The sequence below is a fragment of the Micrasema longulum genome, unplaced genomic scaffold (genome assembly GCF_059751315.1).
Source record: "Micrasema longulum isolate JH-2025_06_02 unplaced genomic scaffold, ASM5975131v1 h1tg001618l, whole genome shotgun sequence".
Classification (NCBI taxonomy): Eukaryota; Metazoa; Arthropoda; class Insecta; order Trichoptera; family Brachycentridae; genus Micrasema; species Micrasema longulum.
The window spans coordinates 282,687-310,364 of NW_028278799.1; the positions used below are offsets into that span (position 1 = coordinate 282,687).

At 31.7% G+C, this 27,678-nt stretch overlaps 1 protein-coding gene across 1 annotated transcript; it reads left to right on the forward strand.

Moving 5' to 3' along the window:
• Positions 1-172: 172 nt before the first annotated feature.
• LOC148274599 (venom carboxylesterase-6-like) lies at positions 173-25,036 on the forward strand. The gene is made up of 10 exons (XM_088236910.1): positions 173-396; positions 4,301-4,397; positions 5,792-5,977; positions 7,597-7,782; positions 9,328-9,518; positions 15,331-15,499; positions 16,307-16,491; positions 18,235-18,385; positions 21,145-21,271; positions 24,759-25,036. The coding sequence occupies exons 1-10, from the start codon at positions 193-195 to the stop codon at positions 24,949-24,951; spliced, it is 1,689 nt and encodes a 562-aa protein (XP_088093036.1). The 5' UTR covers positions 173-192; the 3' UTR covers positions 24,952-25,036.
• Positions 25,037-27,678: the final 2,642 nt, after the last annotated feature.

Below are 27,678 nucleotides of genomic sequence, written 5' to 3' on the forward strand. Positions count from 1 at the left end.
ATCTTATTATTATTGTTACCTTCTGTACATTATTCTTATATTGCTCGTCAGCATTTGTCGTCACAATTATTGGTACTAGTGTTATCAAATTTGCAGCGAGATAAACATACATTTATAAAGCTTGTTATTCACTTTTATTGTAAGCGGCGGCGGCGTTTTGATAACGGCCGGCAGTCAGCTCCTCGGCGCAACATGATACTACATGTAATATTAGCTGCAGGAATTCTGAGTGCCTTTTGTGAGGTCGGTACTGCAGTCCGGCCAAATGACGAGATCTTGGAGATTCCGCAGGGGAAACTAGCTGGAGAATGGAGGACCTCGTTTGGCGGAAGGCCTTTCACTGCATTTGAAGGAATTCCCTACGCGAAGCCTCCAGTGAAAAAACTGAGATTCGAGGTACCTATTTAATTATTCTGTTCCGCGTACGAGAGGAGCATTCGAACATCACAAGACGTCTCGGGCACTCTCGCATCGACGGCCTTCAAGAAGACGAGAGCCTGCAGGTATGAAAAAGACTCAGCCCGAATTAAGGCTCCGGCAGATTTTTTTGAATTTTCAAAAATGCATCTGAATTTTCTTTTTTTTTCAGTTTTAAAAATTTTTAATATGGTAAAATGACACGAGTAATAATTACTGCCGGAATTATTTTTAAAAATAAATAAATATAACAATAGAAATATTAATAATTATTTATTAGTAATAAAATAAAATAAAACCAAAATTGATTACATGATTTTTCAAATACACAGTTTAGTTTTAGTTGCCAAAATGTGGTGTTCATTGGTAAAACAAAAAGTTAGCCAGCAGTAAATAAAGGACATCGGGCTTACGTAAGAGACTGGGGACCTAATCGGCTAACTTCGTCTTTGTAGAGCGTCGCCTTTGTCATTCATACATATTCCGGACTCGTGCGACAGCTCGCTCAACGCAACGCTCTACAAAGTCGAAGTTAGACGATTATGGCCAGCATTCTCGTTCTTAAGCCCGATGATCTTTGTTTACTGCCGGCTACTGATATAAAATTGACTTCTAATTTACAACACAAAAAGTTAAATTAAATAAAAACTTTAAATCAGTAAACTAACACAATTAAACTTTGTAAAATTACAAGGAAATATTCCTAATAATTTCACTAGGTACAATAATATTTGTTCCGAAGCTACTAATAAATATTATGAACAACAGTATTTAATAATAAAAATGTGGGAACTCCGTAAAGTGTTTTTTACAGATTAAAACAATTTTTATTTTAAAATATAAAAATAAGCAAAACAGAAGCACAAAACAAGGTTTAAACGAGAATTCCAGATTTAAAAAATGGAAAATAAAATAAAGAAGAGTAAATAAAACAAGCAAAAAATGATTTTTGAAAACAGCATTAAATACTTAGGACCTCTTCTAGCTGACTTTTTCAGATCTTAGGAGCCACTCTTTCAATTATATTGGGAATTTATTTTTGGGAGAGTTGGCAATCTCTCGAGGTAAACTACGGCTACAGATATAATGTGAGTTTACCCCATGAGCAAAGGAACGCTTAAATGGCGTACGGCCTACCGTACATAAACTTTTAAAAAAGCAAGCTAAGCAAAATATATACATAAATATATTATCAAATTACAACAGGGATGGAGAACATCTTAGAGAATGGAATCTGGAAGTCTAGGCATTTACAGGGCTAGTGGCCTGTCATTAGCTGGTTTAAGTGACTATATACTTTACACAATGTGTAACATTCACCATTTTGCATATGTTTGAACATCCATATTTCTTCAATTCTTCCATCTGTTGATTTTAGTGAAGTTAAAAAGCTGAAACCTTTATTGTTGGAATGTTACATGGTGTGTAAAGCGGTCATTTAAACCAGCCAATGACTGGTCACGAGTCCTGTAAATGCCTAGACTTTCAGATTCCCTTCTCTAAGATGTTCTTCATCACTGTTGTAATTTTTAAATCTTAATGACTCCCTCAAACTCAAAATATTGTAAAAAATACATATATCTTTTAAATTATTTAGATTTTTCTCTCCTCACATACGTACATCATATTTCACTATGCATTTTAACGCACGTAGAACATAATAATTCCATAATATGATTTTAGCATAAATATATATGTATTCCATAGAATTAAGAATAGTCCAGAAGGAGCGTAGAATCATATTTGAATACATCCGACTGTGTCCAATAATCCCCCTACTATAGCCTACTTTTGCCGCGCACATTTGTGATGTCGCTGCGTAATGTCGCTTGATGGGGAAAAAAATCATAACACAAATGTAAGGTAAAAAAAGCAATCTGTTAATTTATCTAAAATTTTATTGTGCACGCGGAAACATTGATTGACACAACAGAGTAGATAAGTCTTTACTTGTTAAAAAAATTGTTTTATATTTTAAGTTCAAAGTTCATAAATTTAATTACTCTTATTAAATGACCCTTTAGTCATTTAATAAGAGTAATTAAATTTATGAACTTTGAACTTAAAATATAAAACATTTTTTTTTTACGTAAAACGGCTATTTTTATATCATGTTAAATAATATTTGATGTTTTAAAGATAATGTCGTTCAAATGTCTCCATGACGTTGTTTAATCCGATGTCTAATTTTCATTAGTTATTGCATTAGATGAGCAAAGTAGGGTAAAAAAAAATCTACCCTGGCAGCACTTACGAAATTTCCATTTTGTTTCTTCGACAATCTGACAGATGGAATTTTTTTATTTTTAAATAGTGCATTTGCTACTTTAACATTCGTTTGCTAATTACTCGTGAAATGTGATACCATCCTGTTTCTTTAAGATCCTAGCAGTATTTCTACACTTTAAAAGGACACAACACGGCATAGTTGAATTCAAATCAGTTGCGTACTGAGCGACGTCTACAAAGAAACTAATGGGTCAAAATTTAAACCTACCCATTTATGAGTAGTTTAGTCGCCTTCTGTTTTATGTGCGTATGCGGTTTCTGGACTATTCTTAATTCTATGATGTATACTTTGGATATCATATAATTATGTTTATTTACATTAAACAAGAATAGAAATTACACCATCAATTGTAATAGAAAATGAAAAACTTAATGAAGTCACTGAAATTAAATATTTAGGTGTAATGTTGGATTCAAAACTTACATTTCACCAAAACGCTAAGATGGTAATAAATAAGATTGCAAAAAAAATATCAATTTTGGGAAGGATCAGAAGATTTATTGATAAGGACTCCTGCAAAACTATTTACAAAGCAATTATTGAACCACACGTTAACTCTTGTAGTAGCATTTTATTTTTATCAAACAAAGAAAACATAGATAAATTAACTGTATTACAAAATAAAGCCTTTAGAATCATTTTGAAAAAAACAGATATACGAGGGTAAAGTCGATGGTAAATGAAATGAAATTATTAACATATAAACAAAGAATATTTTACAATACAATGATATTTGTTCATAAAATTATAAACTCTAATAAAAAAACAGAATTTTGGAAAAAAATTGATCGGAACCAGCATGAACACGATCACAATACTAGAGAAAAGAACAAAATTAGACTTCCATTTAGGAAAAAGGCAAAGTCACAAAATTCAAATTTATTTAAAGCAATTAAAAAGTATTACGAAATGGAAAAAAATATTTATGAAGAAAAAAACATATCAAAATTTAAAATAATGGTCAAGACATATGTGATAAACAATTTATAAATTAAATATATTTGTAATGTTATTATTAGAACACACATAACAATATGTATGATATGTGTGCCCTACTTTAAGATTTAAATAAAATAAAAAAAAACATAAATAAAAATACCATGTGCAATAGTAGGTAAATACAATAGATACGAGTAGTATACGGTTAATTATCTTTTATATGGGTATAATAATCTACGTCTATTTCTAAATTGTAAACAGAAAATATCAACCGCTTTATCTTCACACGTGTACAGTAAAAGGATAACCCGCTCCTATGGTGATTTGTCTGTTACTAAGTACATTTATTAGTTAAATGTTTGACCACAAAGTTAATGCTTTAAATATTAATAATATATTTTTTTGTTTGTAAATTAAAATAAACTGCTTTCATTTCCCGTTACTAAGTTGTTTATACGAATGACAATGATTTATTGCAAATTTAGGAAATCACAGGGCTAATGTTATTGGATGATTAAAGCTTTCATTTATACATTAACATTTACCTTTCTGTCTACGTTTAAACGTCCACGTTTCTTTCATTCTCCAATCTGTTGATTTGGTCATCATGCAAATATTTGGAAAGGGTATGACGTTTTTTTATGATTTATTTAGGATCCCCAAACACCTAAGAAATGGAACGGCGTATTATCAGCAAAAACCCTTCCTTCTGTATGCACACAATGGATCAATGCCTACAAAGACGTAACAGGTATTTAAAAAAAATATATTAATCACAAACAACATTAACATTATTTTATATAATTTGCCGAACTCATAGTGAAAGGAACAGCAAAAGTAGTGGAGGTAAATTCAATTAAAGTCGCGATGTACAAAATTTAAAATTGATTTTTGTAATCGCTACCTCCGAGATTCTAAGAATCAACAATTTATTTTGCTTTTAGTTTAAATCTCTATTTTTTTATTTTCCATTTACTTTCATCTATTTTTTAAATCTGTAACTCTCCTCCAAACCTTCAATAGTTTTATGAATAAAGGTTGTTAGCTGTCTCGATTATTTAGGTGACTTTTTTATTTAGTCAGTTTCAATGTTTACCTTTTTTAATTGTTGTTATATTTTAGTTCAGTTTAATTTAGTTTAATATATTCTTTACATAGTATTCATTGAATCACTTATAAACGTCAAAAAATTAAAACTGTACAATACAATTCAGCAATTAGTCAATCAAACCTTACAAACGAATAATATTTGAAAATTGAAACATATAAAGACTGTTGACTTAATGCATTATGTCAGTATAGCCTCGATATATTTCAAATATGTATTTTTAAATATAGATAGGTGCAAGATGTTGATTTTAAATTTTATGCTATGCCTAGAATAAAAAATACTCTTTAAAGCTTTAAAAAACAGTAAAATAAAATAAAATTGTGTGGGAAATAATGTGTTGAATGAATAAAAAAGCTTTAAGTGCGATTATCCCGCAACTTGTTTAAATGACTTAATGCATACTGCCAGTAAAGCCTCTATATTATTTTGTAACAAGGCAACTCTTGAAATTCAGACTTTGCCAACATTTAAAAAAATATATTTTGTCAAGAGCGGGCTGTTCGGAAAGAGCTACTATAGAGTCGAATAATATTTGCAAGACACGGCATTAGTTTCGTGTTTATTGATTTAAATTTATTTGTTTGTTAGGTTTAATTGACTGTAGAATTGTATTTTACAGTTTTAATTTATCGACGTTTATAAGTGATTCAATGAATCCTATGTAAAGAATATACTAAACTAAATTAAACTAAACTAAGATATAAACAACAACGATTATCCCGCAACTTGTTTTAATGACTTAATTCATTCTGTCAGTAAAGCCTAGATATGCAGTTACCCAACTGTCACACGGTTTAGTGGGTTTTTCCCTTCTTTTATTTTTGTATGTTTTTTGTTCCTTATGAATTTTTCACGAATAAAAAAAATATTTTTTCGTGTCGCAAACGAATTCCATAATGTACGATTTTTCTTTAATAAACGCCGTATTTTGGCACTGAAACTGAAAAAATAATTCCGATTAGAGAAAAAGAAATCAACATTACCCAAACCAAAGAAACGTTGTAATTACTTTCCTACTTCCTTTCTAATTTTAGGGAAGGAGGACTGTCTCTATTTGAACGTTTACTCTCCTGCACCAAATAAGAGGAGTAGTCTTCCGGTCATCATCTTTATCCACGGAGGTGCTTTCATCTACGGAACGGGGAACACGTATTTAGGAGACTACTTGATGGACAGAAATGTGGTCTATGTGATACTTCAATACAGACTTGGAGCCTTGGGTAAACAAAATTATATTGACCCTAATTAAAACCCATGAAATAAGTAGTCAGAATTAAATTCCTTGGTTTTTGTAGTTTGAGGCCTTGACAACAAGAATTTAACTCTGTGGTCCCTGACAGTACGAATTTGTCGTGTTATAAAATAACTCATGTATATCTTATATTTATTTTATTTCATTGGAAAGCCAACAGACATTTATACATTTATAAGAATCAATTATACCATAAATACATATCATAAAGTCCAATTAGAGGCTTCCACATAATAATGTTATTGTAAAAAACAGAACTGCACAAAACCTGCATAATATAGGCTGCGGATTCAAGGCGCAACATCATAACTTGAGTTATTTTTGTAAATTTCACCTTTAAAGGAGGTTAAAGATATGTTATTAATAATTAATATCAATACAATTTAATTTCTGATTACACATATGGCAGGTTCTATTTACAAATGAATTTTGAAAAGATTTAGTTGAACATTTAGAAATTTTAAAAAGAGATTGGTTTCTGGTCTGCGTTATTGGGACTCTAAAATTAATAAGTGACAGAATCTTAGGGCAATCTATCATGTTATTCAAAGTTTTAAACAGAAAATATTTTTTTTTTTTTTTAGAAAAAGAAATATTTGCGTTCTTATGATTTACCCAAATATTTCATTTTGAGGGCCATTTTCAACGAGTTGTAAATAACTCACTATTAGAAAATGGAATCAAGTTGGAGTATAGTGGGATTCGAACCACAGACCTTTGGTCCGTGAGTCCGAGACACTAGCCACAGGACCACAACCCGATCGGAACAGAATGCATTTGATGTGTCTAATCACTGTCGCTATATATTTTGTCATTTTTTATTAGTTTCGGCCATTTTAAAGTAATTAGTTCCATTAAATAGATCAGATATATTAAATTACACATTGTAACAAGTATTTTTATAATCATTATAGTTTGCTGACGACACAAATTTGTACCACTTCCAAAAACAAGAAAAATACGTAATCGTTATCATGCTATAAATAACACGCTTCAAAAATAAAAAGTTCAAAAAGTCTTTTAACTCTATATTCAAGGATCAAAAGGTTAACAGAGTTGGATTATCTGTTCTAGTCGGCCTCGTGGTGTAATGGTCAGCGCTTTTGCCTACCAAGCAAGAGGTCTCAGATCCGATTTCCGACATGATCGATATGACATATTTATTTAAAAAGGGTGTTTCCACACCAGAATATTTCATAGTCCCTGGACTGGTACCTGAAGCGTAAGACTGATCATCTTATATTCATGTAATAAAAATGATCAAGATACGCTGCAAATGGTGTACCAATGCAGTGCCCTATGCACCATTAGGTGCGGAAAGGGAATGATGATAATTATCCGAATAAAAATTTGTATATTTTCATGAGTTTTTATTAAAAAAAAGTTAAAATTATGTTGGCAAAAAATACTTTTTGAAAGATTTTTTTAAAACTAAAGTTCATATTTTCGTTAAAAACTATTTTACTGTATGGACTACTATTGAAGATTACTCTATTAACTTATATTTTCTTTAATGAATTATTTGATACTCATTTGATTTTTACTATTTTTAAATCAACGGTCAGAAACATATTTGTATTTTTTCAGGTTTCATGAGCACCCAAGACAGTGTACTTCCCGGTAACTTGGGCTTGAAGGACCAGAACATGGCCATGCGTTGGGTCCAGAAGAATATTCATCACTTTGGTGGAAATCCGAAGAGCGTTACCATCACTGGGATGTCCGCAGGGGGCGCGAGTGTTCATTATCATCTTCTGTCTCCGATGTCCAAAGGTAAAAGAAGATTTTAATTCGATCTATGTTATTTATTGACAATTCTTGATGTAATTACATTGGAATTAGGTAATAACGTTTAATACTTGGTGCACTTCCACTTACTTATTTGATCAATTAGCGCTTTCACGCTTTAACGGGCATATTCAGACTGGTAAACATTGTACATTTATACCAAACAACTTATTTTCTAAGTCAGCTTTTTTTTTTACATTCAAAAGCAATTAAAAAAATTTCATCCGCAAAAAAGGGGCAATGTTATGAAATATGTGTGTTGGCTAACTAACTAACTAACTAACTAACTAACTAACTCGTGTAACTCTGTACCAAATTAAAGATTTAGGTGTTAAACGAAAAAAAACATATTTTCAATTAATTCATTAATTTTCGAGTTACTTAATACGAGTAATTATATAACTTTTCGTTTAAAGTAATGATTGTCATTATTTCGGTAGTCAGATGGCAGAAGAGACCATTTGTAATTTATTTATTTATTTAAAATTACGCTCGTTTAAATATTAATGAACTTATGCAGGCTTTTTAGCCTGTGCCCGTGTCAAGCCATAATAATTAACAATAAAAAATACATAGTAAAATTAATCAAATTCAATTTTAATGACATGTGTTGCAATAGAATAACAATCCACAATTGCCTTCGATTTGTTAGATTTCAACATTGTTTATACATATTTCAGTAAATGCACATAGATAAAAAACAGGTACAGTAAAAAAGATAATTGATTGCTTTTTTAAAATTTATTTTTATTTTCTTTTATTTAGGAAACATACAGTACAGTTACAAAGTTTAATATTTTACACAATTAGACTTAATTCTAATGGTCCAGTGAAGTTTCCATATTATAAAGCAATTATATTATGTAAAGTTAATTATGAAAGTATAAAAAAAAGAGAAAAGAGAACTAACACTGAACTATTTTAGTTTGTGGATTAAAGTCTTGAACTTAACAACAATATTTTGAGTTTGTCCAATTTTTTGCAGACAAGGATTGGATTGGACCTGGTCCATGTATAAGTATAGAAATTGAAAAAATAAAATTTTCAAGCGTTGCCTAGTATGTAGGTGAAATAATTCAATTAGATGAATCTCACCCGCATAAATAAAGGTTTCAGCTCTTTAACTTCACAAACATCTACTGATGAAAGAATTGAAGGAATATAGAAGTTCAAATATGGGCAGAATGGTGAATGTTACACAGTGTGTAAAGTGCCCACTTAAACCAGTCAATGACAGGTCATAAGCCCTGTAGATGCCTAGACTTCTATATTACCTTTTCTTAAATGTTCTTCATCTCTGTCGTAATATGTTAATCTTGAATTTAAGTCTTCTTTCAGCTCTCCTGAACATTTTTGAAAATTACAGATGGTCCCTTCTGCCATCTGACCGGGAACCGAGCCTGGAGCTCTCACGCGTGAGACAAAGGCGTCTTAGCTATTAATCAACGTAATAAGACGAGCTTATGTATTCACTGTAATAAAATTATAGCAAAAGAGTTATCCGCTAAATTTTCCTGAACATGTTTTCAGGATTGTTCCACAAGGCCATAGCTATGAGCGGGACAAGCTTCTGTCCGTGGACTCACCAGGAAGCTCCCCTACAGAAAGCTCTGCTGGCCGGTAGCAGCTTGGGCTGCCCGACTTCTTCTACTGAGGAATTGGTGGAATGTTTAAAGCGGAAACCAGCCGCCGATATCGAAAGAACTATTTCGAAAATCACGGTATGAGTTATACATAACGTTTTTACTTAATACTTAACACATTTATAAAACTCCACTCGATTTTTATTTTATTTTATTACCGTTATTTACAATAATATTTTGAATTTGTCCAAATTTTTGTAGACAAGGACTGGATTTAACTCCCTGGGGAGCTGTTTATATTAACATATTACAACAGAGATGAAGAACATTTGTAATATGTTAATATAAACAGCTCCCCAGTGAGTTAAATCCAGTCCTTGCCTACAAAAATTTGGACAAACTCAAAATATTGTTGATAAATTACCTGGTCCATGGAGAAGTATAGAAATTGAAAAAATAACATTTTCAGGCGTTGCCTAGTATGTAGGTGAAATAATTAAATTAGATGAATCTCACCCGCATAAATAAAGGTTTCAGCTCTTTAACTTCACAAACATCAACAGATGAAAGAATTGAAGGGATATAGATGTTCAAATATAGGCAGAATGGTGAATGGTGAATGTTACACAGTGTGTAAAGTGGCCACTTAAACCAGCCATTGACAGGTCATAAGCCCTGTAGATGCCTGGACTTCTATATTATTTTCTCTTAAATGTTCTTCATATATGTTGTAATATGTTATTTACAATAAATACCCGACTCTGATTTCATACTCATGTACTGACTTGCTAGATATGAAATCCTTGTTATGTCGGAACTTAAAGGTAAATTAAAAATTGAAATAATTTACATGGGTTTATAAGTGAAATAATTGGAAATGACGGACAGTAAAATAAATAAATATGCAAAATTACACAGTAAATGATTTAGATATAAATAAATAAACGACTTATAGTCCTTAAAATATAGCTTGATTAGAATGACAGCTATCAAACTAATTTCATTAGTGATGGGAAATTATTGATCACTAATCTAATCGATTTTATCAGTTATTTCATGCAATCATGAAACTCTGTTTCCGAAAATTGATTTAAAAAACGCAAAAACAAGCCTATTATCGTGTGTTGAATACAATTATTATTATACAATTTAATACTTTTTTTGCGAACATTATCAAGCGAATTATTTTTTTATTTGATCAAATTACATTGATCAATAAGTCCCATCTTTAACGTTTTTGCAAAATGATGTAACCTTGTAAGAACGTCGTTAATAATTAGGTTTATTTTAGTTTGTTTTAGTTTTAAAGCTGATTTTGTGTATTTATGTTGATTTATATGTCAAGATTTGTAATAAAAAAATAATTTAACTTACCAAATACGAATGATTTTTCGTGTGTAAATATAAATCACTCCTTAGACGTTACTACAAAGTTATGTCGTCAGTTTTTCTGATAACTGTCATTCTAATCATCTTACATTTTAAGGACTATAATTGATTTTGATGCAGGTTCACGGGCATAGATCGTTCCTGGTTGTATTACTATAAACTGTGGATCTGTAATAAATTAATGTATGTACCTGTAATAGTGATAATTTATAAATTAATATTTTTGGAGTCCTCTTGTACTCTTCATTGGAAAAAAATTGTTCTCAATTTATATGTTAACGTCTAATATAAGTGCCTACCTGTGTTCAAGAAATATTTAAAAAAAAAATACACCTAAATATCGTCGCCGTTTAGTTAAAAGTCAATAACCCTAAAAATTACGGTTTTAAACTTAATATGCCATTCGAAGTGTAAAATTATGTTATTTTAGAGAAAAACGTCACCATGGTAACTTAGAAAAAAATTGTGTAAATCGGAATTATTTGTTTTTGTTTAGAGTATAAGGTTTAAGCCATGTTTAAGCATTTGAAAAAAATGCTAACGGTGACGATATAGTCTGTTATTCTGTAATAGAAGATATATGCATGTGAGATTGTGTCGACAAATTGATTTTTTTTAAAGTATCTATGTATCTTTGTTGAATTAGGTACCTAATAAAATAAATAAATAAATACATTCAATTTATACTTATGGATTTTCAAACATATCATAATTACCACTTCGAATAATTCGACTCATCGGAAATATCATAAATAATATGCATATGTACATAATATGTATCGTCCCGACTTAACACGGAATTTTCTAACACGTCGGGACATATAAAATTATAATTGTGCTCTATGACAAAATTGTGTATTTTGTGCATTAAATAAATAAAAAATAAATAAAAAAATATTTTTAAATTAATAAATTTAAAAAATATATGGCTAGTCCAAAGCAAAAGTGAGATATGTATCTCTGAAGAACAAATCAAAGCTATACTGACAGAATGCATTAAGTCAAAACTCTTTATATATTTCAAATATTTATTAATGAAATAGAAATAGATATGTGAAGAAATAATGTTTTTTTTAAAAGGCTTTATGCCTTTTAATTATGTACACACTTCTGTTTTAAATTTCGGTTTTGTATTTGTTTTTTTAAAATCTTATGACAGCGATATCGGGAACTTATTTTTTGCTTTTTATACATTTTTCTAAATATTGTTTGAAAACATATTATATATAATATATACATACATATTTTTCGCTCCTTATATTTAAGTTAGTAGTAATTATGTGATCATATGTTTTCATGTAAATGATCTTCACCGACTAGCCATATAAATTGGCTTGGCAAGTCCTGTAATAAAAAATAATAATTTAAAAAATGTTTTTTTTTTAATGCAATATTATGTGTAAATAATAAATAAAAATATATTTATAGACGCAAGATGTTGATTTTAAATTTGATGGTATACCTAGAATAAAGGTTACTCTTTTAAACCTTTAAAAAAAAAACAATGAAAATTGTGGGAGAAATAGTTTTAATGCATTCTGTCAGTCGATATTCTAAAACAATCGGACTTTGAATATGCAAAAGGTCTGACTGAATTGAATTATTTGGAGTAGATATTATGAATACCATATTTTCACATAGGCTAACTATCTAACTTCTATATTTTATTATTTAAAAACATTTATTAATTTAATTTATTAACATATCTGCATGTTTATCTTAAAATCGGATATTTCTGGTTTCGGTTATAATTATGTTGTGTCTCGTTTGTTAGTGTAGTCGTCTTGTGCTTTTCAGGTTGATTTTAAATTTGTTTGCAGTGTAATTTTTCAAATGGTAAGGTAAGTTATAGTAGTAGTGCATTGTATAGTACTTTTGACTGTCCTACGTTTGTCTTAGCTTTTTTATTGTGGTAGAGTTATTTAATGATATTTGTGTACCGTATGATCAAAAACAAACGAGAATTTCTAATTTGAAATTCCCGCGCTGCATCAATCGGTATTTTTTCGGAAATTGCTGTTTGGCGATTTTTACAATGGATAAAAAATTGGAACAACGAGCGTGCCTCAAATTTTGTGTTGGTAATAAAATTTCGTGTGCATTCAGAAAGTTGAATAAAGCCTTTGAATCGGGTTGTGGTCCCGTGGCTAGTGTTGCGGACTCACAGGCTAGAGGCCCGCGGTTCAAACCCCACTCTACCTCAACTTGATTTCCATTTTCTAATAGTGAGTTATTTACAACTCGTTGAAAATGACCACCAAAATTGAAATATTTGTGTAAATTATAAGAACGCTAAAATTTCTTTTTAAAAAAAATACGTCAATCGTGTATGTCGAAAACACGGGTATACGAGTGGTATATAAGATTCAAACGCGTTCGTGAATGCTTAGATGATGATAAACATCCTGGACGTCCAACAACGTCAGTTACCGAAGAAAACATCGGATCGGCAAAGCAAATCGTGTTGAAAAATCGATGTGTACCGATCAGAGAGCTTGCTGTGTTATTAAGCATCTCATATGGATCGGCAGATCATATTTTGGCCGATGTTTTGGGCATGAAACGCGTCGCTGCCCCCTCGTCCCAAAAACACTGAAGGAATATAGATGGACAATTCGTGGATTTTACACCACGATAATACGCCATCTCATACTGCGGTGATTGTTTCGGAGTTTTTTGCCAAAAATTCGACTAATGTCATCAGCCAAGCACCGTATTTTCCAGACCGGGCTCCGTCTAACTTTTTTCTTTTCCCAAGTCTAAAATTGCTATTAAGAGGAACGTTGAGACGATTGATGCCATAAAAGAGAATTCGCTGGGAGAGCTAAAGACCATACCTTTGCAGGCCTATGAAAAGTGCATGGACAATTGGATAAGGCGTTGGCATCAATGTATCGTCGCAAATGGCGAGTATTTTACAGGGGATAATATTTTTTTTTATTAAAAATGAAAAATTTGCGTTTTTTTTAGGAATTCCCGTTTATTTTATATAAGTAAGTTTACAAGTAAGTTTATACAAGTAATACAAAATAGAGCTATAAGAAACACATACGGTATACCAATGGAAACGCATGTCAAAGACATTTACAAACTTGCTGACATTCTCCCATTTTCGGTCATACCGTGTCTCACTAATATTGGCTATACCTTTAATCGTGACGTCCATCAGTATAATACGCGACAGAGTCAAAATATTCCACGACAAGGTATGGTCTAAGGTCTTTGCTGTACCTTGCTTGTAGTGAGTACAACAGGCTACCGGAGTCCTATGGAACGCCAAAAAATGACTGTATTCATTAAAAAAATTACTACTTGAGGAGGCACGTGGAAGGTGAAATTTAGTTTTAAGTTCTTCTTTTTCCTCAGATATTTCTTTCTGACAATATGTAAATATTTAATTTTAATATTTATTATGAATTGTTTTAATTTATTTGTATTATATATTTGCTTGCTATCTTATTTCAGTTTTATGTACATATTATTACTTGTTACTATATTATTATAATTACCATGTTCAACTTCTGAGGTGCGCGACCTGGGTATCGTTTTTGATCAAAAATTATCCTTTATTAGGCACATAAATAATATAACTAGTAAATCTCTAAAAATGTTAGGCTTCATGTAACGTGTGACTAAGGAATTCATAAACATAGGCACTTTGAAGTTGATGTATACTTCATTAGTGAGAAGTTAGTGAGAGTATAACTCTACAATATGGACTCCTTACTACAACTGTCACCAAAATTCTCTTGAAAAAGTCCAAAAAAATCTTACGGTATATAAATTTTAAACTTAGAATCAGTCATGAATTTTTAAATTACGATTTTTTACTAAAAACATTAAATTTGTTAAAACTTAACGATAGAAGAAAAATTATAGACCTTTTAAATTTATTCAAAATTGTAAATTCAGTATGGGATTGCCCTGAATTATTATCTCTCATCAACTTCAGGGTGCCTGGAAGAATGACTAGACAGGTGCCACCGTTTTGTAGCAACAATTTACGGACTGTGTACACTTGTAATGTCGTATTAAATATACCTTATGAGCTCGGCAATAGTTATTCCCACGTATCTGATATATTTAGTGTAGGGTATTGTTCCTATGGAACAAACCTTTTGAACTTTTTCAAAAATGGTGAATGGTAATTATATTTATTTATTCATGCATTTCATAATATATATATATTTATTTACAGTTTTTTGTTCACTTTGCCTAGCTGTGCGAAACAGTACTTATGATTTTCTTGTTGTTTTACTGTAGAATGTTTTATTATTTAAACTTTCTACTGAATATGCTGTATAATTTTTAGGTTAATTTTTTTAATATAAATCTTGTATAATTTATGTTTATGTTTATGTTACGTTTACGTTTACGTTTACGTTTATGTTTATAAAATAAAATAAAATATGCCTTTATGTAAATATTATTCTGTCCCAAAATGAGTTTGTTGTAACTCCTGGGAGTATAAAAAAAATTGTATGATTTAATAAATAAATAAATATTTTTTTATCATAAATGTCAACGATATATGCTAGCAATATCTAATTAATTATTCCAGATGTATCCCTTTGCGCCATTCTCTCCCTGGGCACCGGTAGTAGAACCTTCCGGCGTAAAGGGCACCTTCATATCCTCTCACCCTTACGACATTGTCAACAGCGGACAAGCTCAAGATATCCCATTACTGCTGTCAGTGACATCACACGAGGGGCTTTATCCGGGAGCATGTAAGCCAAAAAAATATTTAAGTTTTTTTATACACGGTTTTTCAGGGCCATACCGTGAAACTTCTGAAGAACATTTTTTTATGATACGCTTTTAAAAATATCCTATGATTTTATGATATGACCAATGAATCGATGCGCACCGTACACGAACTATGGAAGCGGCTGAGTAAGGGAGAGTAGGATAGGGCACAAACCCCGATATAAACTTCATAAGAAAAATAAACAGATATAAAGTGGAGCTGGGTAGAAGTAAAATGAATTGTCTCATTCGCCCAAAGCTATATTGAATCAACAGCTCCACAAATGTACAGTTTATGTTATGAATTTTATTGTGCGTTTTATAAAATGAATAATACAGGTATACATAAATCAAATATAAACATAAATACGTAGTGTTTAAAACTGTCTGAACATTTTGTTTACTATCTCTGTATATTAAGTCTTATTTGTATATTCTCACATGTAAAAATAATAAAAAAAGTCTATTGCATGGGTAACCCCAGTGAGGTCGCATTATTTTTATTATTAATCATTGTTTATAGTGGAGAAAATGAATAAATATTATTATTTATTTTTCTTTTATGTCTCGCAATCAAATATAATTATTTTCAGTTCTTTAAAAAATTATACGTAGGTGCAGTCCATTCAAATCCATAATATACCATTGCTTATGTGTGCGTTACTGAGCGTTTTCAAATAAAATATTATATTGAGCCTACTTATACAAACGATTTTTTTATGTTGACTTGGTTCACCGACCGGCACTTAGCATACGATGGCACTGAACGCATAAATATTTTTTTTCAGATTATCTCCAGAAACCAGAACATTTGATTAATTTAGCAGCAAAATGGGAGTCCCTCGCTCCACATTTATTCGATTTCAATTATACTCTTCCTCTTGACAAACACGCTGATGCAGCCAAAAAAATTAAAGACTACTATTTTGGTGGAAAGGACTTGTCCATGGAAACCCATCCTAAATTTGTGGACGTAAGTGAACTTCAATCCTTTTTAGCAGTCTGTTTTATAATCATTACTACAATGCTTTAAATTTTTTTTTTCGGAAATACCTAATTTATACTACAAATATTTATTCCTTTTAGTTTACAATTTCAAATATAAATGTTTGTTACATTTCATGATTTTAACATATAAAAGATCGTGACAGTTCATAATTACAATATTTAAATGTTGGTGACAGTTCATGATTTAAAGATGTAAAAGTTCGTGACACTTCGTCATTTAAATATACAGGGTGTTCTTTAAACCCTGTCACATCTGAAACTACGATGATCAGTATGGGCAAGAAGACATATTGGCACATGAAAAAAAATATTAGAACAAAGAAAATTTAAAAAAATAAAATATTAAAAAAAACAAATGGTTGCTTGCTGAAGGGAAGACGTGAGGGGAGCGTGGCGCTATGTCTTCTTGCTCAAACTGATCCTCGTGGTTTCGGATGTAACAGGGTTTAATAAACACCTGTATAAATTTTTAAAACACTTGTGATTTCAACTGAGATGTTCGTAGCAATTAAAGGTTTAGGACATTTGTACCAAAATGTAAAGCTAAAAAAAGTGTAAAGTTGAACAATTGTTACGTTTTTGTCCAAATAAAATATGAAATGACTCCGATAATTATTTCTAGCTGGTCTTGACATTACGATTTTAAAATATGAATTTTTATGACATTTCATGATTTGACATATATTTTATTTTTAAAAAAGGTTTCTGGTGAAACTTGGATGATACAAATACGCACAAGCACACCTCTTCATTTACTCTCACACAAATACACACAAATGCACCTCTACCCTTACTCTCATACAAACACACACAATCACACCCATTTACATATAAGATATATATATATATATATATGTATACACGAACGCACACATTTAAAAATGTACCATAATTAAATACGTTTGATTTTTACTTAGAAACTTCGCTAGTCTGTATTTAAACCATATTTTTATTATGCAATTTAATCATTGTTGACTGAATACTTTTGTAAAATAAATAAATAAATCATATAAGCTAATAAAATGTAACAAAGCTTTATATTGATTATTATTTTATGTCATCTATTTTAATTAAAAATTTACCCATAAAAATAGGTATGCTTTTAGTTCCTAATAATGTTTATATTACTCTTTAAATTTATATAATTTCTCTAACGTTTCTCTTTGTAAAGGAAAAATAAGAAACCTGCTGACAAGCCGGTTTCGCGGTTTTGTGGGTTTCGTTATTTTTCCTTTTATATTTTCTGTTCATGTTTTACCTTCATTAAAAAAAAAAAACAAAAAAAATAATGGATGAATAAGTAATATATAAATAAATTTACTAACCATCCGGCCCGTGTGTTAATATTTATGTTTCATTAATTATTCTCTTTCCACACCTAATGGTGCATAGGGCACTGCATTGGTACACCAATCTCGGCGTATCTTGATCATTTTTGTTACATGAAGGTAAGGTGATCAGTCTTACTCTTTAGGAACCAGTCCAGGGACTATGAAATATTCCTTAGAATAGTGGAAATAGTGGAATAAAATAGTGGAAACACCCTTTTGAATAAATATCAACCATGTCAGGAAACGAATATTTATGTTTAATAGATTTAAGTGGGTTTTGAAATTACGGACATCTACTCTGAATGAGATGTTTTGACACTCTTCAACTTACTCTTACTCTGAGAGAAGGTTATTAAATGTATGTCGCTTATTTTCAGGCACTCGGAGATAGGCATTTTAAGGTGGACGTTGAGAAGACCGGAAGACTGCAAGCTTTGAGAGGAAAAAGTCCCGTTTACTATTACATCTTCTCCTACAGAGGAGCCACCAGCCTGAGTGACTTTCATAGCCACACTGATAACAATTACGGTTAGTATGCTACCTTTTCCCGCCTTGTAAATGCTATGGTTTCCTAGGAAAGTGGTGCTATTATTTAGCGGCCGCAATATACTGTGATGCGGTGGCTGTAATAAGACGGCCGTCTTAACAGTGTCTAGAGATGTAAACTAAAGCTAGGGGTTCCTAGGACAGCGGTGCCCGTATCTTAACAGCCGTAGTGAACGGTGATGCGGTGGACAGCCGTCGTAACGGTGAATAGAAAGTGATTTCCTAGGAAAACGGTGTTAAATGGTGTTGGTAACACCGTTTTCCTAGAAACCACTCTCTAGTCACTTTTACAACTGCTGTCTACCGCATCACCGTTCACTATGGCCATTAAAATACGGGCACCGCTGTCCTAGGAAACTCTAGCTTAAGAGAAAGCGTCGTTATCGGCAGCCGTGATAACTTATCTGTCCAAAACTTTCGCTGGAATAAGCGCCCGCTATTTGTCATATTTGTCAGTTATCATAATGTAGAAATCACTTACGTAGATATAATTTCATGATTATCTTTTTTTCAGTAGCAAATAAACGTTTTTTACTTTTTTCGTAATTTTTTTTTTGTTTTTTTTTTTTCTTCATTTTTCACGCCCATAAGACTTTTACATACATAGAAGTTATATAAAACATGAGTATATAAAAATTTAAATTAAAAGTAGTACGTATCTTATCTATGTTTAATATGTGCCTGTGTTTATAAATTTTGTGTTTTTATTTAATATCTTTGAGTGTTATATTTTCTCAATTTTTAAAATTATTTAATTTTTTTATTTATTTTATTATTTTGTTTTTACTTCTTTTTTTTTTAATGTTATTTGGTAAACTTGCCAAACACAAGAGCCAGACTCTTTTTTGGCAAGTTCAACCTTAAGTGTTCCATTTTTTTACTGAATGTATTGTTTATTTATGCTAATAAAGGTTTTTATAAAAATAAAAAAAAACTGATATCTAAAGTGCTGTCCCGATATTTCTTTACCAATTTCATTTTTACCGTGTTTTTCTGCAAACGGCGGCACGAATGTTTTACGTTTTCCTCACAATCAACGCTTTCTAGGAAACTAGCGTCATTTATTTGGACAGACATTTTTATGACGTCATCCGCCGCCACGTGACGGCCGCTAGATGACCTTAACGCTAGCCGTGCGCAACTATGCTAGCTTAAGAGAGTTGTGCCGTCATCTTGCGGTACATGACATCATTTGTTTTTGTTGCTAGAGGGCGTTGATTGTGAGCAGAACGTCAGCAGTGGTGCCGTTATTTGCAGAACGACCGTCAAAGCGGTACGAACAGTTTGGAAACGTTTTTTTTTTCGTGTAGCGGTGAACGGTTTTGTGCCTGAAAATGTCATGTCGAAAGTAAACAAAATAAATGAATGTGGAAGAAGCTAGGAATGTATATCAGGGTGAACGTATGTGGCGATCAATCCTCTCTGCCTACACCTACGGGGAAAATCGTGTTGTGGTAGGAGTAGTGGTAATTATAGTTTATTTTTATACAATATAACTAATACCTGAAAAATTCACTATTGTTATAATTATACATATTTGATATGATAAGCGTTTCAAAATTCCTCAAATAATTCAATCAGATTTAGAATGGGAATTATTTAACAAATTAAGAAAGCATAATGCGTCTGATTTTATTTATTATCTTATAATTAAAGCAATAAAATTGTTTTTGTATACGGTGATTATAATGTAAGTTATATCCATATATTGTATATTGAGTTTTTTACAACTATCTAAATGAATACATTATTTTACACATTACAAATTATATTATTTAGCACGGAAAATCATGAAGTTCTTGATATTAATAATATAATTTCAAATATAACAGCATCTAATGGTGCCTAGACAGAAAAACTACTATGGAGATAGAACAATGGGGAGTGTAGTACCGGAACTGTTTAACTTAATACCCAGTGAAAATTGAGAGGAAAAAACTTATATACATTTTTAAAAATTATCAAAAACTTATTAAAAAGAGCGAGGGAAACTTAAGTGGGCACATAATTATTATTTTCATTTTTTATTAAACTTTGTACCTACATTTTATAAAAGTGAAAAAAAATGTAACGTAACTCGAAGATAAGCCTCAGCTTTGCGGGAACAACAATACAATTATGCAAGTTATTTTATTATTACAATAAATTAATTTTTTCATTTATTTATTTTTTTGTGCAAAATGTTATTTGTACATTGGTGTGCTTATTGCCAAATGGCAATTTCTTCCAACCAACCAATAAAATAATAGTTTTATTTTTATAATTCAAGTTACAAAACATATTCAATGGAAAATAAAGTTTAAAAAGCTGAAGATATATAAAAATATAAATAAACGTATTTGTTTATAAATTACCTTAAATCAATACTATTACTCAATGGGAAAAAGGAAAAAAGAGGAAAAAAGAAAGGAGGAGAGATTAAGAAAGAGAAAGGAGATGTATCAGACGTGATTTGAACAGAGATACTGTAGTAACATCTTTGGTGGTGGATGGGAGACGATTCCACAGTCGAGCCGCATGGACACTATATGAGTTAGAGCAGAAAGAGGAATTGTAGATGGATATTAAGAGAGTGCTTTGAGAATTAGAACGGAGAGGTAAACAATGAACTGATAAGCGTTGAAAATTTTCACACAGGTATATAGGAGCGTTAGGACTATGAAGTATATTGAACAGAAGTTTTAAGATTTTAAGACAAAAAAATAGAAAGACATTATTATATTATTTATATTCATTTACAGGCATAGCCCATGGTGATGACACTGCTTACGTAACAAAAACAGATTACATGGATGTAACTACAACTGAAGAGGATATAAAAATGATAGGTGTGATGACCAAAATGTGGGCTTCGTTTGCTAAAGATGGGTGAGTAAACGCCTTGTTTGCAAACACTAAAGCTAGGGTTTCCTAGGACAGCGGTGCCCGTATTTTAATGGCCGTAGTGAACGGTGATGCGGTGGACAGCCGTCGTAACGGTGACTAGACAGTGGTTTTATTTTTTGACGGGCTTATCAATACGATTTTCCTAGGAAACCACTTTCTAGTCGCCGTTACGACGGCTGTCAACCGCATCACCGTTCACTGCGGCCGTTAAGATACGGCCACCGCTGTCCTAGGAAACCCTAGCTTAACACCTCTACCACAATTTAACTTTAAGAAGGTTTACGAAAACTCCGTATTCGTCAATCTCCATAGGCCCATTTTATTTGTTTCGTCCCAATCCACCCGGTCCGATAAAATTAGGTTGGGTGGATTCTTATTTATTATTTCTTTAGTTTTTTCTCGAAGGTGAATTTCGCCAGAGGAAATCGAGTGGAGATTAGTCGGCCTCCTGCTGTACTGGATCGTGCGTAATTATAAAAATAAATATAAAATAAATAAATATTTTTTTGTAGGCCCTGTCTCAAAACTTTTATTAATAAGTTCGAATCATGTCACTCGCAATAAAAGATGTGTATAAAATGATCAATTTCAGCTCATTTTAGAAAACTTCTTGTTATTCGTTAAAAAAAAAATATATATGAAAAAATCATAATAATGGACACTCAGTGATATAAATACCAGTGATGTCAAGACAATGCAAATTACACGAAATTACTTTTATCATTAAATAAAAAGTATATCACCATATTAAAAAAATAGCTAGACGATTCCATTTCAAACTTCTTGAAATCTTACTTGAAATAAAGTTATATAACAATAGCATTTAAAGCGTATTCCGTGTTACCATTAAAAAAACAGTTAAAATTTACCGAAATGTATTAATGATCAGAAGTTATAGAGATAAATATAAACAATATATCCACTGATCAAAGTCGCAATACGATTTAAATGTCGCCCCATTTTACGGTCGCCATTTATTTCAAGGTTGGCTAGAGAAGGGGAAAAATCATAGAGAGCATAATACGCGTCGTTTCAATTTCTATTCGGATTACCAACATTCAAAACAAATGCACGATTCGTGGTGTACTGTTGGGTGGGTTTGGATGATCGAATTTAGTACCAACCGAATAAAATAGCTTTTATGAGATGTTGAAAATAGTAAACGAAAGTTATGAATGAAATTATTGATTATTAGAGCTTTTATAAACACTAAAATAGTCTTTGAGAAATCCTTTATATGTACAATATGTTAAATCCGATATTCCTCCCGGGTGAATTATCACCGGGTATTAACCCTATTGTAATACGGTAACCAATCCAGTCTATGTTATTTTATTGGGCTGCGTGCATTTTTCTGTGGTGTGAAAATGCTATCTGATTCAACGTTCCCCATCCATTTGTGTAAAACATAATATACTTTTTTTAAGTTAATATATGCAAGCCTTATCTTCCAATTCAAAAACAGCTGTTATTTTTAATAAATTTGTTTTTTTAATGCATGTATCTTTTTTATATATACAGGATGTTCTTTAAACCCCGCTACATCCGAAACCACGATGATCAGTATGAGTAAGAAGACATATTAGCATATTTAAAACAATATTTAAAACGCAGAATTAAAAAAATAAATTTAAAAAAAAAACAAATGGTTTCTTACTTCTGCAGGGGAGAAGCGAGGGGGGAGTGGCCATGTGGTTGACGGTGTATCAGACTCCCCCCTCCCCTCTCCTCGCTTCTCCTTTGCAGAAGTAAGCAACCATTTGTTTTTTGAAATATTTTATTTTTGTAAATTTTATTCGTTCTAAAAATGTATTTGAATGGGTCAACATGTCTTCATGGTCATACTGATCATCGTATTTTCGGATGAGACAGGGTTTAAAGAACACCTGTATTATCGTTTTCTACTACACATTTTTGGCCAGCTCTTCTTCAACTTTGACCAGTCTGTTTTTTGGTTGACTGGAAGATATTGCATCTAGAAATAAGTCCGCCAACTTTCGGCAACTACTTAGTAATTGATAGTTTGAAATAACCAATTAACAAAAAGATTACCAGAGAGATTATTAAAAATGACAACGAATACCTATTTATAAGTTTTGTGGAAGTTCAGTACTTTGGGAATTGGATATGAAATGTGTTTTCTTACACGCGGTAAAAAAAGAGCAGTTAATAATTTATTTTATTTAGGATGTTTGTAGCACTAACTTTGTAGTTCTCTGTTATATTTTAAAGGAATAAATAATATTACTTCGTTTTATGAACCACTTATCCCAACTGACTAGTTTCGGCAACTCACTTTGCCCTCTTCGGGGTTATATAATGACTAAATATATATCCTTAAAAGAAACAGTGAACAGTGGGTGTCGAAAAGGATAGAGGAGGGGATTATTGTGTTTAGGTAGGGTTAGACTTTTCAGGGAAAATATTAAAAATAGGACTTTGACTTAAATTTAATTGATTGTTTATAATTTTTAAATTTTGTTTGACGGCTTTTTTGATTTCGAGGATTTCCAAACGATTTAATTGATGAGTCTTATTATTAACATGTAATAATTCTTCCATCTTCAAAATTAAATGAATTTTATAATTGTACGGCGAAAATGTAAATGTACGTAAAAAATAATCGAATTGAACTATTTGAAATGACGTCGCAAGTTCTTTTAAATTAACCAATGATAGAGTGTTGTGGTAGACTTCCGGTTTTCGGAAGCCAAACAACCAATCAGGACGACTCACCAAGGAGAAGTAGTGACGTCACGCGCGGAGTAATTAAAACATAACATAAAAAATCGTTGTGATGATAATACGATACATAAAAATACATAGTATATTTTTTGCCATAGTTTGATAGTCTTTTTAATATATTAAATATAAAAAGACTGATCATGTCTCGTTTTCGTATTCGTAATAACTACGGGACTGGCGCTGCGACCACACGGTCAGAATTTATTTGTATGGGGAAATATTATTTTTTCTTAACAATTTAAAATTAGTCATAAAAAAATCGGACAAACTCAAAATATTGTTATTTAGCAAGCTGGTCCAAGAAGAAGCATGTCATTTTTAAACTATTGGCTGGCGTTGCGTCGCGTTGCCTACTAAGTAAAATAATTTAGTCAGATGAAGCTCGCTCGCTTCAATATGAATTTAAGCTCTTTCACTTCACAAAAATCAACAGTTGGAAAAATTAAAGGTCTCCGTTGTGTAAGGTGTAATGCCCAAGACGCATGCACAAAAATTAAAATGTGATTTTTCTCAAGCCTGGGTTTTATATGCTGTAATTCACTGCTGTTACCGGGGCTCCTGGCCTATTGTGGTGCATTTAACAATGAAGCACGTATTTTCAAACATGAGTAGAACGGCATATTTTGCACAGTCTGTAAAGTTTATATCAACGTTGATATATTTGTGGAAATCCCAACATATTATATTATTCTGTGTAATGTTTTGATTTGTTTTTGTTTGTTAGAGTGCCTGATGTGGGCGTAGAATGGCCGCAAGTTGGAAAATCAGAAGAAATGGCCTACCTTGACATCCAAAGCCCGACCAAAATAGTCTTGAAGTCTTCGGTGTATTCCAAATCAGATGCCACAACATTTTGGAATTCTTTGGAGTTAGATGAAAATGAAAAAAAAACAAAAATAAAAAAAGATGAACTCTGAAAACATCACTTTAAACATTTTGTATTTATAACATTTTGTTTTACGATAAATATTATGAAATAAATGTATTGAATATAATTAAAAATCTATTAACTTTATTTCACTCCCTTCCCATAGGGCACTGCATTAGTACACCAATCGCAGCGTATCTTGATCATTTTTTGTTCCATAAAAATGATCAGTCTTACGCCTCAGGTACTAGTCCAGTGACTTTGAAATATTCTGGTGTGAAAACATTCTTTTAAATAAATATTTTAATTCAACCATGTCGGGAATCGAACCCGATACCTTATGCTTGGTAGGCAAACGCGCTGACCATTACACCACGAGGCCGACAACTAAGACGAGGCCGTTAACTTTATACTTTTTGATAACCTGCCAACATCACTGGAGCTTTTTACAAGAATTAAAATTAAAATTATGAACAGTTATGATTATTATACGCAATCGGTAAGCAGCAAGATTCCGCGATGAATAAATGCAATTAATTATTCAATTAAAGCACATTACTCAAGACTTTGTCCAATTACGCAAACATTTGAATTTCGTTATAACGGATGTTTTTTTGTCGTAATAGAACTATCGATCGGTAATACTGTCTGCTGTCAGTTTTATTTTCATTTTTGTTTTGTAACAATACTGAAATCATGGAACTAAGAAAAGTCCAGAAGGAGCATAGAATCATATTTGAATACATCGGACTGTGTCTGAAAAACCCCCACTTTGCCACACTTTCACCGTGCACATGCGTGTAGACGCCGCGTAATGTTGGCAGATCGTGAAAAATATAATCAAAACACAAATATAAGATAATTAAATACAAAAAAAGCAATGTATTTATTTCTATAAAATTTTATTGTACACGTGGAAACATGGATCGACACAACAGAGTAGATAAATAAAGGGTCATTAAATAAATAAGAGTAATTTTATTAATGAACTTTGAAATTAAAAAATGAAACAAATTAAATTTTTCATAAAACGGATATTTGATGTTTCAAAGATAATTTCGGTCAAATGCTCACCACGGCGTTGTTTAATCCGAGAGGTAAATATTTCATTAGTTCTCTCATTATATGAGGAAAGTAACGTAAAAAATTTGACAACCCTGGCAACACTAACAAAATGTCCATTTTGTTTTCTTTGGCAATCTGACAGTTGGAAAAATAAATCGATTTTTAAGTAATGCATTTGCTACTTACACGTGCATTTGCTACTTACACATGAAATGTAATCCCACTTTGTTTCTTTGAGATCCCAGCAGTATTTCTACACTTTAAAACGGCACAACACGGCATAATTGAATTCAAATCGGGAGTTGCGTACTGAGCGACTTCTACAAAGAAACTAATGTGTCAAAACGCAAAACTACTCCTTTAAGAGTAGTTTAGTCGCCTTCTGTTTGATGCGCGTATGCGGTTTCTGGACTATTCTTAATTCTATTACTGAAATTAATAATGGAACATCTTACACTCGAACGACGCCAATGCTTGCAAATTATAGAAGTTAACTTCAAAATCAGTGTTCAGTTCGCCAAACATATAAAGATCTTTGTTAAATAAGTTTGGCGACATTATTTCCAGAAATGGTCAAAATGAGATTCCACGGTCATGTGATTTGGCGCCATTGTCATGGTCATGGTCTATGGAAACAACCCAACTCTTGAAGCGTTGACAGCCAATATAACATGCGCCATTTCCGAAATAACGCCGAATTTGTTGGAAAAAGTTACCGAAAATCATTGAGATATATAGAGAGTACATTCCATACATATCCGAGCTAAAAAGTCGTCTCCAAAGAAAAGGGAATGGCCAGTGAAGAGAGTAAGTGTCGCAGGTCATATCATGTTGACTTTGGCAAGCAAAACACGTAGTACAGACAAAAGCACAGACTTTTTATATCGGTCTACTGTAAGTTCTATTCAGTATGTCGCTCTTTGTTTATCGTTACATTATACGCCCTAATAACTGGGCAGGACAGAGACGGGAGATAGCCCACGTCTGGTAACATATTAATGAAACGTTTTTTAAACATTTAACTAGTATTGATTAAGATAAAAACATTACTTACCGGTGAAAGGTTTTATCATCGCTTTTTCTATCTTTTCCAGATCGATTTATGCAGTGTCTTAGCATAGGCATTTTAGTAATTGCGAGGAGACAAAATTCAAAAGTAGCCGGCGAACGCTCGTAACAGACTAAAGTACGTTCTGTCAAACATATGCCAATCGGCCGCAGGTTGAGGGATCATATTTTGAACGCTCATGCTTACATAAAAATGAGGAAATTATATTAATAGAATATCAAACTAAGCCATTACGTTTTTATGTTTCGTATTATAACCACTAAGTTTAACAAAAAAAATTATACCACCAATGGCGTCGCGAGTTTCCCTGTCATTTAAAAAACCCCGTACCTGTCAATACACATTAAACGTTAAAAAATATGACAACCCGGACACCGGAAATCTATCACAAATCACAACACATAACAACGCTATAATTGATTGGTTATTGTTCACCTGAACCTGATGTTATAAAGAAATTAATTTTTAAAACCCATTTATATTAATTTTTCATACATTTTCCAGAAACTTCGCCGTATAAATAAATGCTCTAATTTTTACCGCGTGCAAGAAAACATTTTTTATATCAAATTTCCGTAGCACTGAAGTTCCTCATTGATAGTTCCGATCTCCGATACAGCCTCGGAGCCCCAGTTACAACAG

Coding starts and splice junctions, on each gene's coding strand:
- LOC148274599 (XM_088236910.1), top strand. CDS start 193: ATGATACTACATGTAATATTAGCTGCAGGAATTCTGAGTGCCTTTTGT. Junction 397..4,300: donor TGAAAAAACTGAGATTCGAG/GTACCTATTTAA, acceptor TGATTTATTTAG/GATCCCCAAACACCTAAGAA. Junction 15,500..16,306: donor GGGGCTTTATCCGGGAGCAT/GTAAGCCAAAAA, acceptor ATTTTTTTTCAG/ATTATCTCCAGAAACCAGAA.